Source organism: Cyphomyrmex costatus, unplaced genomic scaffold (assembly GCF_001594065.2).
Source record: "Cyphomyrmex costatus isolate MS0001 unplaced genomic scaffold, Ccosl1.0 scaffold97, whole genome shotgun sequence".
In the NCBI taxonomy this organism is placed as follows: Eukaryota; Metazoa; Arthropoda; class Insecta; order Hymenoptera; family Formicidae; genus Cyphomyrmex; species Cyphomyrmex costatus.
Window position 1 is genome coordinate 2,007,739 of NW_017280561.1, and position 21,407 is coordinate 2,029,145.

General features: G+C 36.5%; 1 protein-coding gene across 6 annotated transcripts in view; it reads right to left on the reverse strand.

Moving 5' to 3' along the window:
• Positions 1-21,309, reverse strand: part of pnut (septin 7-like protein pnut) — a 41,836-nt gene extending 20,527 nt beyond the window's left edge. For 2 of the 6 annotated variants that reach the window (XM_018550407.1, XM_018550406.1), the window contains exons 1-2: positions 11,248-11,341; positions 6,229-6,711 (exon numbers count right to left, since the gene is read on the reverse strand). In XM_018550407.1, coding sequence (XP_018405909.1) covers positions 6,229-6,624 — 396 coding nt within the window. In that variant the 5' untranslated portion in view covers positions 6,625-6,711; positions 11,248-11,341. Of the gene's footprint in view, positions 1-6,228; positions 6,712-11,247; positions 11,342-14,051; positions 14,155-15,751; positions 15,754-16,846; positions 16,951-20,367; positions 20,416-20,801 lie in introns of those variants that run through there. The other 4 variants (XM_018550410.1, XM_018550411.1, XM_018550409.1 and 1 more) reach the window with 4 other exon arrangements.
• Between the last annotated feature and the right edge of the window lie 98 nt (positions 21,310-21,407).

Below are 21,407 nucleotides of genomic sequence, written 5' to 3' on the forward strand. Positions count from 1 at the left end.
CTATGTGAAGTTGGCCCCCCCACTATTGCAAATCTAAAAATGACCATTACCATTCGTTTGGTGGTCGTTTGGTGGTGTTTGGTAGTTCATTCCGGACGTTTGGTAGTCAAAGATATAATGAGAAATGTCAAAAAAAGAAGAACGCGCGTGAAGTTAGCCCCCCCATTTCTAAAACTCGGCTTTGCAGACTGCAAATGCAATAATGACCGTAAGCATTCGTTTGGTGGTCGCTTACTGACGTTTGGTAGTCCATTCCGGACGTTTGGTAGCCAAAGATATAATGAGAAATGTCAAAAAGTTTTAAAAATGGGGGGGCTAACTTCACGCGCGTATATCATTTTTTTGATATTGCCGATTATAATTTCGACTACCAATCGTCGGGAATGGACTACCAAACGTCAGTAAGCGACCACCAAACGAATGCTTACGGTCATTATTGCATTTGCAGTCTGCAAAGCCAAGTTTTAGAAATAGGGGGGCTAACTTCACGCGCGTTCTTCTTTTTTTGACATTTCTGATTATATCTTTGACTACCAAACGTCCGGAATGAACTACCAAACACCACCAAACGACCACCAAACGAATGGTCATGGTCATTTTTAGATTTGCAATAGTGGGGGGGCCAACTTCACATAGCCGAGTTTGTGACTGTCAAGTCTGCTCATTAAACTCTGAAATATTCTTGTGCAGTATTCTCTCTGAAATAACTTCTAAGTAAAGCATGTCATTATGACACCAAAATGACATCGAAATAGCTGCAAATTTGATTACATTAACAATAAGTCACTTTTCAATCAATCGCGATTCAGCTTGACATCGTTGTGACCTTAGTATGACTTTCTGCTTGGAATTCTAACATTGTTCTCGCATAAAATTAAATTTGTCGGTAGCTTCCGTAAAAGTTTGTTTATTAATACATTAGACATTGATTTTCTGTAATATTATTAAAATAAAATTTTGAACAAATAAATAAATCTAAAGAATAGCTATACTTGGAAAGGACTGCATACATAATTCGCCATTTATTCAAAAAACAAATAGATAAAATAATATATTAATAAGCAACGCGCTATGTTAAATGATACTGAATATGTAAAAAGCTGGTAAAATTTTTCCAATTTCGTTTCCGTAATCTTCCCTTTGAATAACGTGTCGCTTCGACGTGGTAAAAAAGCTCTCGTAAATTTCGCCGCGTTATAAAGATTACTCGTGTAAGGCGAATGTAGGTCCATCCACCGCCTGCATAATAAGCGCACTCATAAAATTCCAGCGAACGGCTTCCTCTTTTCTCTCTCTATCTGCCGAGTTAGCCGCACATTTTAATATTAATGAGGCAAGCTAACGATTCGATCGCGAGGAGCCTCTTCCTCAAACGCCCTTTTACTAACTACAGAATTATAGCGTCGACTCTCGATATCGATCGGATTCTTATTAATGTAAATCAATCTTTCAATCTTTATGAAGGAAGCCGTTTTGGTGTTGCGACCGTATGACATTTGAACAGTCGCGTGTTCTTCGAAATTAGATGAATTTATTCCGAGAGTTCTCGAGAAACTTGAAAATACAGAGACCATCCTGAGAAGAGCAAACAGTTCCTTTTTCGCGAAAAACAAAGTGTTTTTCACGAAAGGGGATCTTTAAAAAATAGAAAAGAAACTTCGGACTGTCTTCTCGCATTCCCTATCACTGCTGGCAAGTAGAAGGGCATTGTTTTATGGGCAATCTCAGAAAGTACTTAGCGAAATTATCAGACGTCGTCGGGTAAACGACAGCGTGCAGATTACACACGACGTTAATTCGCTCGCAAAAACATCTCCGTTTGAATCTTCCGGCTCGCGAGACACGAGAGAGCGCGCGACGACGCGGAAGCGGAAGAGGTGAATTTACGTTCTCATTGGCGGCAACTTAGGCCCCATTACGCCTAAGAGTTCATCATTTGCGTCAATTATCGTCTATTTCTCACTTTCTCTAACAGAGACGCGGCGCGATGGCGCTCATGAAGAATTCAACGACCGATTCCGTACGAGAATAAACGGCTCGATGCCGTAAATCTGGGCCACCGCGATCAAGAGTTGCGATTCAATTCATTATGCGACGCCGTTGACGGCGCAGTAAAGGCAGCCGACGACAGTCGTTATCGAGTCTCGACGATTCGATTACATGCATGTCGAAAGAACGTTTTCTAAGAAAGTTATGATGAGAAACATTAGCTTGAGAAAATAAAAAAATCTTTAATATAACCAGAACGACGAAATAGTAGTAGTTAATTTTTCATTGTGCACTACATAAAAAAAAAAAAGATGTTATATCAACAGAATTACAATTTTTTAATTACAAATAATTTTGTTAATTTAATAACGCTTTCCATGAAACAAATAATATGTTATTAAAAGAGCATGACGTATTCATTTTATTAATAGTGTTATTGATTAGTTCAGTTATAAAAAACAATTTTAATGAAGAATAGAAGAAATATAAAGGCTAGAAATATGGTTATATGGCACATAAAATGCATAAGCATGTATAGCATAACATAATATAAAACCATCTCGACCAATGAGCATCCAACATAAAATTGCCATATTGATTTACGTAACTCAATGGTCCAGATGGTCTCCTACTAGCTATATGCTTGTATATTTTGTGTATAATAATAAAAGACATGGCGCACAAAAACTATATTCAAGAGTTGGAAAAAGATAAAGAATTAAGTTGAACCTCGGTTAAAAGTTAACCGTGAGTTGTGGAACTGGGGGTCTTAAGCAGTAAAACTTACGTCTTATAAGTTAGCGGAACAAAGTGAGCAGAATCAATTTTAACTAACATTTTTATTTGTTGCTAACAAGTTGCCAAAGAAAAAAATTTGTTGCTCTATTAGTTTTTTTTTTTTTTTTTAAATAATGTTTCGCTAATTTATAAGACGTGTAAGACTTAAACAGTGAGCAAAATTAAAATTTCGGATTTATTACTGCTTACGTTATTGCATTACTCTGCTTGTGATTGGCCGATTCATTCATTTGTCTTAGAGGCTACGCACAAATCAAAATAATACGAAACAGGAAACAGAATATAAGAATTTATCAGAAACTATGTATCGTATATATTGATGCTGACAGATTGAAATTCTTCTATTCTTTATTCCTTATTCCTTTTATTTTACGCAGCTCTTTACTGCCTTACATTTTTTGTGTGCCATAACCGCAAAGGTTATGGTACACAAGATGCATAATCATAGCATAATTAGCATAAAACCGTGGACTAATGAGCATGTTATGTAAATCAATATGGAAACTTTATGCTAGATGTTTATTGATCCAGATTTTATTTAGCTATGCTATGCATTTTGTATACTATACTCTAAAAAAGTAAAAAAAAGAGAAGAAAAAATATAAAATAATCGAATAATCGCGATTGATACAGGAAGTTGATAAAAAGGTTCGTCATTTAAGGTATAGTGAAGTAATGAGAAATAAACACGACACGGACTCGAGAATACGTTAAATCCTCTAATTAGCGAAAAGACGAGAAATTCCACCCGAATTTCAGACGAGTTCGCTTTTACGAAACTCGGAATTGGGTTAGCCGCGAGGAATGCACTCGGAGCTGAAAGTAGTTCGCGAATTGTCGTCGGACAATGCACTATGACAATTCCGCTTCGGTGAACCATACAATGCTTATTGCGCAATGCAGCTCGTAATAAAGCACTCGTTCCCTCGCTTGTTCGTTCCCTCGCTTGCTCGTTCGCCTTTAAGACAATAGTTAACGCGTCGTACGCCACACACGTGTCCTCGACCTGGACATAAGGGACTCCTCCTTAATTTGCGCGTCCTTTCGAAAAGGGTGGCGCACGAATTTCCATTATCGATTTTACCGCCTATGTTTTTCAACGATGCAATTTCGTTCAATTTCGTTATTTTTATCCGTGGCATTATTTCATGTTGTTCTGGTAATAACGAAAATACCGGAAAGTTGATAATAAATGTGCATTATAATTGAATTATCTTTTAATTGCGTTGCTTCGCAATCAACTGCAAGAGAAAAAAAATACCGTGTGTGCAAAAAGCACTTGTATAAATAATAGCCATCATTTGGAAGCGTACGTTCCCGAGTTTTCTCTCCACTTCTAATTTTTTAAATTAGAAATTTATGATTGACCTAAAAAGTAACATTATGAAAAATATTAATGTAATTCTTTACAGAAATCTATATTTAATAAATAGAAAAAAAAAATTCTCGTTAATACAATTCAGTTCTTTTAATCTCGCCTAATATGTAAATTATTAGTATATCAGTAATTAAATTATAACTTCGTACGTGCGCAAAATGAGAACTCGCAGCACGAAATACGAGGTTGTACATCGGCGTAAAATGTAAATGGTGTTGAACGAGAAAATATCGTTTCACCGCGAGGAACAAAGTCGAATTGTATCGCAACAGAGAGGGAAAAATTTATAACTTCTCCGGATATCGCGGCAGGACTTTTGAATGGCACGATTGTTCGAGTCCAATCAAATAAAGTGTATATATGTTTCTCTCTTTCTTTCTTTTACCATAGATTGCTAGCCTATCGCCGGAGAATATCACTGTTCCTTCGTTAGTAAAAATGTGTCAGAACGATTAGACTACGTAAGAGCTCGTCGACCCTCCTCTTCAGGGTCGAGACGCTTGAACGACACTTTTATCAGCATGCGTGCTCTCGCGCCTCATTACATTTCCCTTTCTCCCCGATTATTCCTATTTTCCCTGCCTATTTTCTTTATAACGAGTCATTTTCGTATGGCTGATGGTGGTCTCACACATTTAAACGTATTAAGTACACTTGTTTATATATTATGCGTTTTAACATTTTTAACATCAAGACAATATGTACCATTTATTATAATTTATCTAACCTTTAGATAAATTTCTATTACACATACAAGTTCATTTAAGTTGTATATTTTTTGTTTAAGTCTTAGATCAAATGCGAAGAATAAATTTCGAGATTTCTGTTGAATGTTTCAAGGGAATGTATATCGACTCGGTCGATATTTTGGTCTGCAAACGTAAGCATTGGACATTTTTATAAGCTTCGCGATAAACGACGGCGTGAACGAAAGCAATGAAAGTGAAGAGAGAAATACTCTTTTCCGTCTTTTAAATACGAAGGGCACACGCGAAGGTTTCTGCTTCGTGTGACTCACGAATTACAGCTTTTCGATTGAGGGTGAGATCCCCAAACTAAACTACCCCTCGGTCAGAAAAGTATCGTAAGGGAGGTTTGCCTCCTTCGCCATGCGTTGTTTAACAGTGATTCTCAAAGTAAAATTGCTATCTCGTCATCTATGCAATAAATATTTGGGGAAAAATAAATCTTCATATCATAGTTATTCACGATTAATGTTGATGCAATATTTTAGAAAATTGTTATTCGTAAGATTTCGCGCGTTCCTAACTTCGGTTTATTATAAAAGTAACAAGTTTTCCAGCTTATTACTTTATTCGAGAATGTTGCAATAATATAAAATTGTACTCAATTATAACAGTTTGAAAATTTTCATAAAAAAAAAAATTGCTTGAAGTTATCTACCAGCATATTTTCTTGAAAATTTCCGCCAGTTTTCTTGAGAAATTTTACGACAAAAGTTGATACTAAGAGAGTCTTTAGAGAGGAATAGGCACAAACTAGAAGCATGCTCAAGTATAATATATACTTTATGAGCTTTATTTTCAAGAATAAAACTACAGTGTCTCTGAATAATGAATATTTATCTAAATTTTCAAAAGCAACTTTTCTAGAAACATTCAGTCTCTTTTAATAGAAACAATACGCGGTTCGTGTCAATTCCTACATTCAAGACTATCTTAGGCACAGTCTCGAGATGTCATAACATCTTAAGACATTATTTAAGACGGTCTTGTAATAAAAACATACGAGCGATATTCATAGTCCGTTCTTATTTTAAGACAATATCTTAAGTAATGTTTCAAGATGCTAATATAGCCTTCTCTGATTGGTTCATGATGTATTAAGACTGTACTTAAGACGATCTTATCTTAAATATAAAAACCGACTATGAATACCAACCAACCTAAACTTCAAGTATATAATTCAAGAGCACGTCGAACGCGCTACATTATTTCAGAATGCGAAGAGGAGCTTCGCCAAGTCGAAAATATATGCCGCCACGAAGTAGCCATTGGCTTGAAATCCATGCGTCGCAACAATCGTCGCGTTGTCTCGCTTACCGAGATGGACTCGCCATTCGCCTTTTCCCCGTCCAATATCCTCTGCCTCAGGGCGAGTCTGTCCAGGCTGGCGAGCCTATAGCTACCACCGGTCTCGCGTTCCCTGGTGAGTCGTTCAGTCGCGCCACCGCCGTTATTCGAGCCGGCGTTAAAGCTCGACGTGTACTTGGGCAGGGTCGGCGGCGGCACCTGCCGCGCCTTCTCCCGGCTCAGCATCGTGCTGCTGCTGTAGAGGAAGGACGAGTTGCTATTGTTGGGTAGGCCGACTCGGCCGCCGGATGACGGCGAGATGCCCGACGACGCCGTGGACGATGAGGATGACGATGACGACAGAGGCTTGATGCCGTTGCTCTGGGCGCCGCCCGCTGTACCGTTCTGGTTCTCCGTCGTCGACATGTTTTCACTACGCGGAACGGCCTTCTCTTTCTCTCGCTCGCTCCTCCCGCAGGAGATCACCGCGGGGATTCGACAGGGGATTTAACCCTTAAACCGAAAACCGAGAGATGCTTAACGAGTTCGCTCATGTTTCTCATTTGACTATGTATGACGTGTATGTACTCGATACGCTGGTACCATGTATTCGTATTGCAGAGGTACGTGTATAAGAAAAGATTATTGTAATCCGATTATTGTTCGTGTAACAACTTTGGAGCGAACACGTTAAACAAAAACGTGTCTTTAAGACTGATCAGGACATTCTGGTTGCACTTTGAGATATACATATACATATATAATGTAAAATTGATTTTGACACTACACGTACCGAGTGGTCATTATTGACCGTTTCTATTTTTTATATTAATTATATTTCTTACGTAAAACATAAAAGTCTAAACATTTTTTGCCTTTTAATAATTACGTTCTTTACACTGATGAAATATTTGGTTTTCATTACTTTCTTTATCTTTATAATAATTTATTTACTTGGTCCTTTTTATAAGTAATATTGCATAGTAAAAAGATTCATTAATTGTCATTGCGTTTCAGAGTACCGTTTCTATTTAAGTGTTAAAATTATAAAGTATAAGAACTGGATTTTGCGTTCGTAAAACTGCGGCAGTTACAATTACCGATATACAGTTTTATGAGAATTCAAAACTAGGTATCGATTATACAACTTCTTTAGAGTGGAAAAGTGAAATTTTTTTACATGCGTATGTACACATACAAAAAAATTTCACACTTTCACGTTACCACCCTAAGGAAAAGATTACATGATTGACTTCCTGTAAAAAAAAATTGTAGATGCAATGAAGTAATATTCGAGTGATATGCAAAGCGCATGGATGCGTGTAACTGTAAATCGACCGTGTGTCTCGGAGCGACCGATCGAAAGGCTGGCTGACCCCGCAAACTTTATTTGGAACTCGTTCAACAGAAATCATCCGTTCATTGAGCGAACTTCTCTTACGCAATAAAAATAAAATTTAGCCTTGCTTATCCAATAATGAAAGAAACGATCTATTATTCTAATTAAACGAAACTATTATTCTAATTAAACTTGCTTGTCTCCTTTTTAAATTTATTTAAGCAAACATTGAAAAAATTACTAAATTTTAATAAATATTTGTTTGAATAATTCTAAGGGACTCAATAAATGTCAATAAATATTTATTTGATACAAAAATTTAACCATTAATTTAACTATCATCTTTTATTAAAGTAAATGTTTATTTACCATAAGTAAATGTTTGTTATTAAAAAAATATGTAAAGATTTAATAAATTTTTTTCTGTGTAGACATAATAACAAATTTATTTAATACAAAAATATTAGAAAAGATAATAAATATATTATTATTAACTGTGTTGCCAAAAAATAAACCTAATAAAAATGAATACATCCTCTCTCTCTTATCAAGTTTTTAAATAAATAAAAAATATTAAATAAACAAACAAATACATAAAAATACTAGCTGTGTTTTTCAACATTGCCTGCGATATTTTTGTGCAGTGGTTTCAATATGAGCGATTGCGATCGACAGTTTATGCCAGCAAAGTCACCGCGGAGGGAAAAAAAAAAAAAAGGGAGAAGCCTCTCGATCGGGGCGCCGGCGAAACACGTCGAAAGCCGATACGCAATGGTACGGTTTTGTTTATCGTTGCACGAGTGGTACTCCACGAGACGAGAGCCATCCGGCTTGTCTTACGCGCCACGAGGATAACCGGACGACGATGCTGAAAGACGGTGTTCTCGCTTCGGCTTCCTGGGTATCTCACGAACGAATGGACCTGCAGCATTTCCCGGGATCGATCGATAAACAGGGAAAACGAATTTAAATGTGAGGACGGTAGAATCAATACTTGTACCTTCTACGATCTCTCTTTCGATATGCGAGTAGAAGTGCAACGCTACATATTCTGAGTCTTAAATACTTTATACTGTATGATAATCCGTACTGACACTTCAGAAAATTCGATGTTTAATGCAAATTAAGGGAGCTCCTTAATTATACTACTGTCAACTACATTTATTAATGACGAACTAAATATTAAATTCCTTCTATCTCATTTAATATATGAATTTTGTTATTCGACTCAATTGAAGAAATGTTGATAAAAGCTAATAAAATTATAATTAGAATCTAATAAAAAACGAATTGAGCAATGATATAATATGTAGATTTGTTGTTGAGAGAAATATTCTAATTAAACCAACAAAAAACCCAATATAGAATTGATATTTTAGTGGAAATTTGATTGTTATAACCAGAGAGAAATTTGGTTTAGTTTAGTCATCAAAATGCCATTTTGTTGAATTAATCGGAACATTTCTTTCAATATATACAACTCTATGTATTATCCTATTGCCTAATTAGCTTTTCTTATTAGATATTAAATTATTCTACAATAAACCAGAAGTTTTGTTTTGGCTTCAAAATGTTATTCTTGTCAGATCTTTTTGTTGGTTTAATATGAAGATATTTTTCTCAGTGTATAAGGAAACTACATTTGTTGCAATTGGAAACATATTTTTCTGCATTTTTTTTCTATTTCTAATTATCATATAAATTCAAATATCCTGTATTCCGTCGCTCTTCTAACTCGATATCGGAGGAGATTGAAGAATGTCAATTTCGTTCGTAGACATCTGATATACAACGTTACGAGTTGTTTACGCATGATCGCCCAACGTTGACTCACCAGCAACGGTTGTCTGTGTTTCGACTCGCGTATGACTCCGATAACAGGAATGCATCGCAGTAAAAGTAATCGTATTTAAACGGAGTCTCACGAAAAAGCTTGCCCTACCGCCTTCCGCCCAACTTCGCGATCGGCTGAAGAGGCGGAAAGAACACTCAGTGGACGCAAAAGGAAACTTTCAGGGCTGCTCCTGATATCCACTTCTAGCAATGTAGATTAACTTCAATCTTGGTTTAACTTACTTTTGGCTCTAACAAATAAAAAAAAGGGTAAATTAACTTAAGATTAAAGTTAATCTATGTTGGTAGATAAGGATCAAATACCCCCGTTTCTATCAATGCAGACTAACTTTTAACTCGATTCAACTTACTCTTCAACTTCTTTTAATTCTTAGAAACAAAGATGAGATTATAATTATACTATATTGACAGAAACATAAGTCGATCGAACCCCTTCCGAACGAAAATCAATGCAATCTTGTGGTAAACGATTGAAAACTGTTTGCTCCGAAATGTAAGATCTATTCTTTGTCACTGCATTAAAATTTTTTATCTCGCTTTTGCCAAATTTTAAATATGCATAAGCTTATTCTTTTCAATTGAACTTACGGATAGTTCATCTTGTTTTTCTCTGTATCTCTTTACCTCGGAGAAAAAATAGAAGATATAAATGATACAAAAAGTTCAATTAAAAATTTAAGACTAATATCTATTTCATTTTAATTTCAAGTACATTAGTTTAACCACAAAGAACAAATCTATTTATTAGGCCTGTTTTTTCGGTTCAATTTCTTGAACATTCATTTTTTTCTTCTCTCTTCGATAGAAAGAGAAAAAAATACGAATTTATAAAAAAAAAACGGGGCTAATATCTATTTCATTTTAAGTACAAGTGTATATTAGTTTAACCGCGAAAACAGACCTTTATTATTAAGCCCGTTCTTTCCAACTGAACTTCTCGTACAGTACATTTTCCCCTTTTTTTCTTCGTGAAGATAAAGAGAAAACCGTGCAAAAAAATCCTGAAAAGAACAGACCTATTATTTCATACCGATTTGCGTGTGTCAATGAAACAGAGTCCAAGTCCCTTTCTCCGTCCTGCAAGCAGAATTACTCAGAAAGGGAATCAAAAACCGGTACTGTTTCGTCGAATGCAATTTTCGACGCGTGTAAATACGGAGGGAAAAGCACCCCGAGGCGATCGTCACGTTTCCATTGTCACGGATAAATATAGAGGTCACTTTCGGCAGGCCGAAAAATTATACCGGTTTCACCATCCTCGTGTAAAAGGTAAAAATGAGGTAGGAGACAGTTTCTTTTTTTTTTTTTTTTTTTTTTTTTATCAACCCTGAAGTCATCCGGTTCGCTCGAGGGAGCGTTCCTCACCCCTGAGGTAGTGACGGTGGAGCTTCCCGACGATCACAGGTCGCCATTCAGTCGCTTATTACCTCAAGGGTGTACCTCAAGTCGACGTGCATCATAACGGAATGTCCTAGCGAGAACACCGTCGTCGAGAGCGCCGAGCACATGCACTCGCTCGCCCCGAGATCGAGATATCGCGCGACACGCTCACTGCGTAGGTGGTGCGCGCGCGGAATACGAGGGGTTGTTCTCTAGAAGAGAAAGAGAAAAGGACAGAGACAAGGAAGAGAGCGGATCCGAGTACGCGCGCGCAAGACAGAGTGAGAAGGAAAAGGGGGACGCGTCGCACTGCGTGGGCCCCTCGAGGTCCGAGAAGCCGGCGTTGTCGATGATTCACGCTAGCCGGCCGAGTGTGGCTGCGTTTTCACTCTCATTTCACGTGCGATTCGTCGAGCGAGAATGAAAGAGAAGAGAGAGAGGAGATAAATGAGCGCCGAGTAAACGCGTGTATATACCTATCCACCGCGCACGAAACGAGACGCCACAGTTCACAGCACTGCGTTCTCAAGATGAGCCACGACAGACGTACGAAACTACCACCGCGCCCGACTCGAATGAACTGCGAGACGACCACGCCTGACGCAGCTGCCGAGGGCGCGAGGGGGAGAGCGAGAAAGAGAGAGAAAGAAAGAGAGAAACTTCATACGGGCGCCAATCGCGGTCGTCGTTCGCGGCGACGCGAGCGCCAGCGGCTAGTCGCGTGGACCAATCGGAACGTCCGCCGCGACGGCGTGAGAACGAACCCCGAGTCGGTATCGAGCGTCGATACTGCAGCGCCGCACCGACCTGCCGCTAATTTCAACCCTTTACCAAGGGCTTTGAACGAGGGTGCACACTTTTGCTTTCGTTCGTCGAGACTTTATTAAACTCAGACCTTTTTGTACAGTCGACTTCGCATCTGTTAAGTCTTTATTTTATTCGTTATATCTAATCTTTCTATTTTTTTATTTAATATATTTCATTTATATTAATTTCATTTACATGATTGAAGATCTTATTGTGATTCTCGACTACTTTTAGATCCAAGCCACTTGGTCTTGCAATCAGCTAGCATGAGCGATAGAGCTTACATTTGTGTTGACTTATGTCACACAATGGAAGATATACATTTAGTGACATAAGTTAATATAAATATCATTTTATCTTTCTTCGCATTTCATGAGTAACAAAGACAGAATGATATTTATCGACTTGTGTCACTAAATGGAAGATACTCATTGTTTTCCCATATTTGCAGCTTGAAAAATAACACTTACTATAATTACATTTTGGTTCATCGAAGATGGCTTGGAAAGAGAATGAAACGTCTCGACTTTCGTACTTGATAAGAAGAATATATTAAATAATTAATTTACACTCAAATTATCGCTTGTGAGTCTCATTCGTTCTATACATTTTCTTTTCCATTATTTTTTTAATTTAGATAGTCTCCGCCATCATGTATATTATTTTATGTAAACGCTACTTCGGAGACGAGCTTATATTCTCTTTGAACTTCTTGCACCATTCATCTTTTCTCTTTTTTCTTCAATGTGGAAAGAAAAAGAGAAAAGATAAATCGTGCAAAGGTTTAGCTGAAAAGAACAGGCTTATGTTCTTTTCTACGTTGATCAAAGGATTAGTGAAACATGTCTCTATATTCTATAAAAAATTTAAAAAATAAAAACTTGAAATAGTTCGATTACATTGACAGTACTGGCACTCATTAATTCTGATGAACCTATCGTTTTCAGAGAACCGAATATTAATCATATTTTAAATTTAAATAGATATATCAAAAATTATCGTTTCAATAAATAAATTGTTCAATTTTTGAGAATTATTATTAAATTTTTGCAAGAGATTCGATATTTTATTGGAGATATTAATGGACATTGTAGGTAATTATCATTAATTCAAAGACTACAGGAAACGTATTTATTAATATTTAACAAGCTCGTAAATGTAATTAATTATTGTAACAATTAACCGTCTCTAATTAAGTATAAATAGTAATTAATTGTTAATAGTAATTTGGTTAATCAAGTATAGTTAATTAGTCAGTAATTATTAATCATTCACATGAACATGTAGAGTACACAAATTTAAATTTATCAGTATGTTTATGATTTTCATTCTACTTCCAAGAAATATAGAAAGTATATCAAATCTAGAGAAATACAATAATAATGAGAAAGCTATAAAGATGTAGAAAGATTAATTGTCAGAAAAATCGATTTGCGATGTGACAAAATAATAATCATTGCAGATTAAGCTTGCAAGAATATGGAGGGTATAATGAAACCAATTTGTCGAATGACAGAAGATTCTCATATCGAAACATCGCGTGGACTGATCACGCATCCAAAACAATGGATATTTTGAACCCTAAGTGATTCGAGCACGCATACGCGCCGCTCTTGATTTCATGATGTCAACGATCTCAACAATCGCAATTGTCTTCGTCTCTCGATGCGATGCTTGTTATTCGAGCACGTCGTCACTAGGAAGTACGGCGGCAATCGTACTCGTTTTGCGGCCTTAATTGGACATCGAGTTAATAAGAGCACCGAACTGTCGAGACCGCGCGTGCCTGCGTGCGTGCGTGCGTGCGTGCGTGAATACGTGCGTATGCATGTACGACAGAACGAGAATAAAAAGAACGTTCTCGAACGGAATGCAGTTCGTGACAATGCATCGTCGGTTTCCGACCCGCGAAGTCGGATGGAAACTCTGACTTCTTGAGGATTCCTTCGCCAATCTCCTCGAGTTATCTGACACTAACTCGTCGTATATTAATGAAGTCATTACACATAGAGATTGATAGTTTCTTATTATAGATTGCGACAACACATTATTGTTAAACATGAAACTGCGATTTAATTTTTTAAACACCACATTGAAACCTCTTTGAAAAACCTAAGAAATTGATTAATTGACTCTTTTTTCTGAATTTCTTAATTTTAACACCTAATTACAATTATTATCAATTATCTCTATTTCTTATTTTGTGAGAAATCACTCGGTTCATTTACGACACTGCTCAAGCGAAATTCAAGACTCATTTAAGCCGGGATCAAATTGCAAATGAAGATTGAGATTGTGTAGATTGGAATTCAACTAACCGGAAGAAAGGAAACCAATATCAAGTTTAATGAACTTTACACTTTGATCAAATTTCAATTTAATCTCAATCCTAATCTGTAATCTGCTACAGACTTTACCGTATTTGACGCAACAATTTTATCGTTATAGATGCGAATGAGATGTGTACGGCTACCTGTTGAGATTCTTGATTCTTCTGGCAATTATATCTGGCAAGAACAGCCGGATTCAAGCGACGTCTCGACGCGACCGTTGGCATGTCTGTTGTCGACATCGTGTCGACGTTCATCCAATTTCTTAATAGTCAGGTCGTAACTCGATCCGCGAAAACGTTTCACTTTCACGAACACGTTATTACAGCACAAGTAATTCGTCGTGTATACGAAACACGAGAAATTGTGATCAAGAACGAGCCCGGGAACGCAAACACTGTACAGCGAGCGCGGTTTTCTCACCATTCGATAGCTTTTAAACGTTAATGTGCCCGATAGCAAAATGGGATTGGCCGATAAAAGTTCAACCAAACTGGGTTTCTATATATCTGCTCGTGACTTTAAATTGCCACTGTGGTTTGAAACCGGAACGGTTTGTGTTCTGCGGTTTGGAAATCAGTGAAATCAGAACCACACAAAGAAAAAGTGAGTTAAAAAAATACTGCACCGCCCAAAATTATATTAAAACTGTTTCGAGCTCAACAATGTACTTAATTATTAACAATGCAAATTATTAAATTTATGATCGATAAAATAATTAATCAAAAGCGTGAGACCAACAAGGAAATACAGGGAAATGTTCCTTACTCCGATTTTAGTAAGTTTTTATTATGATGTAGTCTCTAAACCCAAATAAAAAATAAATATTTTTTTATATACACGTTTAGAGGATAAAATATCCAATTGTTAGTTTTTTTTAAAACAAATATAGTCGAAACTTACAAAATAAAAAAATTTTTTATTATAATAAAACTTGAATAAATTCAAGAATACTTTATAATAAAAAAATTTTTAATAAAAAGTTTCTAATAAAAAAATTTAATGTAAAAAATATAAAAAATTGTTTTTCTGTCCTTTATAGTTTCAACGATATTCGAATGTATTCGAAAAAAAAAAAAAACAATTTTCTTCTTCTAAAAAGATATTTTATCTCCCTTAAAAGTGGATATAAACAAGTACAAAACAAACATTGGTCCTTACTTTGGTTTAGACGACGGCATATTGAAAGTTTAAAATCAAAGAGGACATCCTTATGTTTCCATGTAAGTTGGATGTAATTTACGCCAGTATAATATCCAATTCTAAGAATCGTAGAAGGACACTGATGTCGTAATCGTAAGTTAGAGATAATAATAGTATTTATAGTGTGTGGAGAAACAAAAAGTAATAAAACTAAGCAGAGAAATAGAATCTACAATAACTGTAAAGCAAATTGTAATCGTGGCGTTACCTTCCAGACAGATCAAATGCGTTTTAAGAAGCAAAAATAACACGCAATAGAAATTCTAGGAGAGACTGACGTAGACAAAAATCACATTTTCACATAGATGCAGCTTTCAAAAAAAATTTTCCAAATAATTTAGATAATTAATCATATCCCTAATCATGATAATTCCTAAACACAATTAATTAAGTAATAACTTAATACAAGTATATATCAATCTTTCTATATTAAATGCTTTCAACATTGTTGCAGATTGATACCCCAATTTTCCCGTGAAAATTAACGTAAAATTTCTTCCTCGCACCAACAAGTCCTTCGACCGATCATCGTGCAAATGTTGAACTCAAGCGGTATTAATATTGCGGACACGAAGTCGACTTCAACGTTCCGACGATCGGAATGCGACTAACCTTATCAGAGAAAGAGACAGAGACTCACCGCTGCCGTAGTGACCGAAGTGACCGTGACGCCGGTGACGTCGCAGTTGTCATCGTCATCGTCGGAGTCACCCATGCGGTCGTCCAGCATCCGTACAGCACCGGAAACATATCAGAAAAGTGGATGGGACGTAGGATAGAAGAGGAGGCAGGATTGCAACACCGCGATAAGAATGATAAGGAGCAAGGACGATAAGGAGCAAGGATCGTCCGGAACGCGAGAAAGGAAGGGAAGAGAAACGTTATGTTAGAATTATCTATTTCTATATTAAAATACGTATTTTATGTTCGATGTTTTTTTTTTTACATAACACTATTCGTCAGGTATACATTTAACGTTTCTTTTTATCATAATTGTTCGTCAAGTATATTTTTAAATATATTTTAAGTATATTTTTAGATATATTTTGCGCCAATTTATTCCAATGAATGTTTTCAATCGATATAAAATGTATAATCAATAAATTTGAGAAAATAGCCCTAAATAAAAAAATAACTGGTTGCAGTTATATCGCGATATTTTATCTTCACTGTAAAAAATAACTGGTTGACTAAACCATTAATGCTTTAAGCAACGTAATATTTATGTATCATCGAAAGAGGATAATTACTGCAAATGCGCAATAAAATAGGATCTCTCGAGAGTTTAAATTCAATAATGAAAGCAGAAACTAGTTTCTCTCTTTCAAAAATTATAATGTAAGTTTGCTTGAGAAATAAATTACATTCGGAAAATTCTTCTCCATGATATCTGAGATGCAATACTTACACACATCGTGTTGAAATAATATAAGAATGTAAGAATTGTCAAAGCCACATTAAATTCTAAAAAAACACAAAGAGATACTCTCTAAAATCTATGGAATGAAGTCTAAGGAGTGACAAAGAATGCCAACAATGGAGTCAGTGTTCAACAAAAGAATGGTTCAAGTGACAATTTTTAAAAGTGAGATTTCCCTGTTGAAGACCCAGTTTCACAACTCTTAACCGAGGTTAAACTTATTCCTCATCTTTTTCTAAATCTCGAATTAAAGAGTTCATCGTGAGTTGTGAGATTGAACCTAAATATTTTAGAGAGTAGAAATGGAAATCTTACGTGCGTCTTGCAGAGCGATCGTGGAAGTCTCCATCCTAATCATCCGTCTGATATCCTTGCGTTATCGTCGAACTCTTTCACGGCGAATCGCGTGAGTGACTATATACGCTGCATTGAGGGGTGCCATCGACCGAAATAGATTTTCCAAAATGTACGGATCCCCGGGGTGTGAATTTAAATATCACGCGATATATACGACCGATTAGGCGTGTCGACCGGGTAATCTCGGGTGTGAATTTAAATGTCTGTACGATCGCGATTAACGCTAATGTTCGGCGAGAGATGTATACAGGTTAATCCTTCTGTTGATGCACGGAAAGAATGATTTTGCTAAAGTATCTAAAAATTTAGCTAGATATAGATTTAAAAATAAGTTTGTTGAACCTCTCTTCTCTCTCTCAAAATAATTACGGAAGAATTTTAAATATGATGACCGATACTGCAAAAAGTTTTGACATTCTAGTAATCAGTTTGAGCGTCTTATATAATTATTTTGATGGTCCAACAAAATTACTTTCGGAATTGTAACAGTTAAAGTTTTAAATATTTTAACAAAACCATTATTTTCATGCTTAATTTCACTTTTTCCACTATCGTGTTTCCATCTAAAAATATAAAAGTGAAAACGAGATAAGGTCTGTGCAAAACTGTTCCTCGTCGTTCGAAGAGTACAGAGGTTTTTGAAACGTTATAATGAAGAAAAGTCGCACAAATATATAAATATTTAATACAAGTTTAACCTTTGCATTGACAAAAAGGTTAAAAGTGCGGTTTGAGAGACGTAATCTCGAAAGAACAATTGACCGTTCCAGAAATACCTCCGTTATCGAAATTCAAACGGAGATGTAGATACAATTCGGTCCATCTATAGATTCGAGAGTTTAAACGATTCGAGAAAACGAGGAACCCGCAAATCTAAAAATATACAAATACAGAAAATGACGACTCGATTGATTTATCTCGATTCAAACCGATTTTTTTGATTCTCACAGATTTTCGCGGATAATTGCGACGTTCACAATCCCGATGTATCTCGTTGATTAACGTGTGTTTATCGTGAGTCACGTGAGTTTTCAGTACGATAAAGTTAATATCCTTGGATATGGGATGCGGAAGATACGATCGCGTGTTCGCGTGTCGGATACGCGAATCGCACTAAAGGCAACATCGACTCGGGCGATTCGCGATCGCTCGGAGCTTCTCTCACGTGCGACGAAGAAGCGCTCTCTTCTATCCTCGCCCACTTGCCTTCATTCCTTCCACCATCGCTCTCCTACTTTCCTCCTCTCGCATTCTTCCTCCTTAATCGATTAAGAGAATTGATTCTTTAACCCTGCGGAATTCCTCGCAGATCTATTTTCGAGAGTCTCCATCGGTAAAACGCGCGAACCGTAAATATTATCATTATCGCGTTTACACTTTGTAGTTTTGTCAATACTTTTTATTTCCTGAGACATCTGTTTATTAAATACAAAAAATAAATGAATATGCAGTTCGAACATAAAATCGTTATTCATCTTATATATAGTAATTGTAACAACTAACGCCATATTTCAGAAGCTGCTGCGAAAAAAAAAAGGTTTTGCTGAAGTATTTAAAAATACAGCAAGATGTAGATCTGAAAATAATTTTGTTAGACTATCGAAATAATGATATATACAAAATGTATGGATTTACCAAAATGTGGTGTGGATTTGAAATCTTTGGTGTTAAATCCACGTATTGTCGAATTGTTCGGAATGAATTATGATCGCGGATCAATTATTCTCTAGATATCCAGTGTGTAATTCGATCGGAAATGTTCGATTATTCCTTAGACTTGAATTGTAATTTCTAAGGAATAATTCCGATCGGATTCTATTCCGCACAGTTCCATAAGACGTGCCCTGAATACATTAACTATGTAACTTTTGTGTCAGACCCCCCCTTTCCATCGCGATCGATTGCAGGAACAGACGTCCGTGTAAATAGCAGTGCTTTATCTATGCAGGACCAACACAACAGGCAATCTTATCTTAATGGGAAACTAATCGGGTGACGTGTTGTATATTGCGTGAATAACTATTTGGAACACGAACAAGCGAGGTCAGACTACGGAAACGAACAACAGAAACCAATTTCAGAATAATGTCGAGACGTTTAAACCTGTTTCCACTAATGTAGATTAATCTCGAGATTAACTTTAATCTCGAATCAACTGATTTATCTTTTTCTATAATTCTGAGAACTAAAAAAAAGGTAAATCAGCTGAATAGAAATTAAAGTTAGTCTACATTGATGGGAACTATTAGATATTTAAAATAGTAATCTGGTTCTTTTCTCTTACATTTAAAGCGTGAATTTAAGATATTTATTATTCTCCATTACAATACTTCATTTCAAAAATCTTCGAATCTCCAGAATATATCAATTAGAATTTTTAAAATGTTTATATGCTTGTTTTTAAACAACACAGATTAATTTCAACTTTTTCAATGTACTCTTCATTCTTTCCAGTTCTTACATCTGTAGAAAAGATAAATATAGAACTGAAATTAAAGTTAATCTATATATTATACATATATTAGTGGAAACAGGAATTCAAAATGAAATAACATTCCTCGGTGTAAAAGAATTTCTAGATAAAAAATAATTAAATAATAATAAATAAAATAAAATAACTAAATAAATATCGAGATTCCGATTAGGATTGTCGTGATTTTCCTACTTTTTTCAGAATATTTCATTCATAAGATCGTTAAGTAAGAATTGTTTCTGTTTCATATTACAAATTAATCAGATAATTGACAATTTTGCAAAAATTATCTGATCAGATTTATTTTTCTCTTTCATCATTTTTCCATGATAATAAGTTATGGTTATGCCAATTCACAGGAAGACCTTCAATGCGGTATTTATGTTTACAGTAAAAACCAAAAGAAAAAATCACTCGCGGCAAATGACACCGAGAATAATAACTAGCATCACTCGAGTGACAAAGTATGCTTTCCTTTTAGAATACACACTCGACACAAACATCGTTCTATCTTTATCATTCGTTGAATATGTTAAGAAGGATACACTGAACCAAAAATGTACGTAAATACAATAAAGTATTCCTTTAATTAATGAAAATTGGTCCAATGAACTCTTAGGTTATAAAACTATTACTAGAATTTATACATATATATATTGCAAGAATGAATATATAATTATATAAATGAATTCAGTTATTGTATCAATGAATAAATTGGACGTTAATTAATGTAAATAACATTAATAAGTCGAACATTGATTAATGATCATTCATTGGACCAAAATTGTTTTCAGTGTAGAACAACGTTTGTGTCGAGTGTGTCATCTAAAAGGAAAGCATATACAAAGATGGCCCTCGAAAATAAGACACCTGTTAAAATCAACGACTGTCTACATCGCGAACAAATACATGCACCAAAAATAAGTCCAATTTTATAACATTAAGACAGTATATCGATAAACATTAACAATTAATAAAAACTCGATTTTCTTACTCTCTCCCTCACCTTCTATCTTCCTCGTTTGGTAACAAAACACGAGACGGGCTGACGGGCAGACTGACGGCGCGAGATTAGTGCTCCAAATTACCCGATCTCCTTAATTTGTCCCGCAATTACAGCCACTATGCGGAAAGGGAGCGAAAAAAGAAAAACAGCGTTGACGAGATCTAATTAATCCAAGCTGTCGGGCGAGAGGGGGGCAGCGGGGGAGTGACTATTAAATGATTAAATTGGTAGGTTAGGTCGGTTCGCGGAGTATCGACCGGCTGCGCCGTATTGACGACGAAATTGGCGGCTGCCAAAATGGTCGGCGCCGTGTGTGTCTCCCGTTGTCTTTCTCTCACCTGTCCGGAAGGGGGAAAAATAAGAAGAGAGAGAGAGAGAGAGAGAGACCGTGCGCGCGGGGAACGACGCGTCTCATCTCATCGCTTCTCACTTACCACTTCGCTGCATCGTCGTTCCGCCGGGGCGTCACAGCGGCTCATCGATAATAATCTTCCGTGGGTGGGTGACGCGGGTAAACGGCTACCAGCGCGCTACCTCGCATGCCACACTCGCGAGGCGACGAGACGCGGCCACCGGGCGATCCGAGCGAACGCGAGAACGTCGACGCTCCGGTACGCGTTACGACCGCACTTTTCAAATATTCGCGTAGCAGCCTCTCGCACGATTCGAGTGCCGCCGACGCGTGCGCACGAACGATAACGGACGCGACGGCACCCGGCACCGGTTGGCCGCGAGAAAAGATGGCCGATTCTCGCGCCGTTCTCACTTTCTTCAGTGCCCAGCTACTGCCACCTGCCGCTGCCTCTCCGAAAGTAACCGAGTACCAACGGTTTCCATCTTACTCGGTTTAGAAACTACGCGGCGCCCATTTTCTTACTCTGTCGATAAGCTCACAGCACATTATTAGAATTACGTTAAAAGTTGATGCAAGTAGGATTTAAATTCTACCGGAGAGTATCTTCGAATGTTAATTTTTAATTTTATTAATTTTCAATATTTTTTTTAATTTTATTAATTTCTTTTTATCACTTTAATGTTTT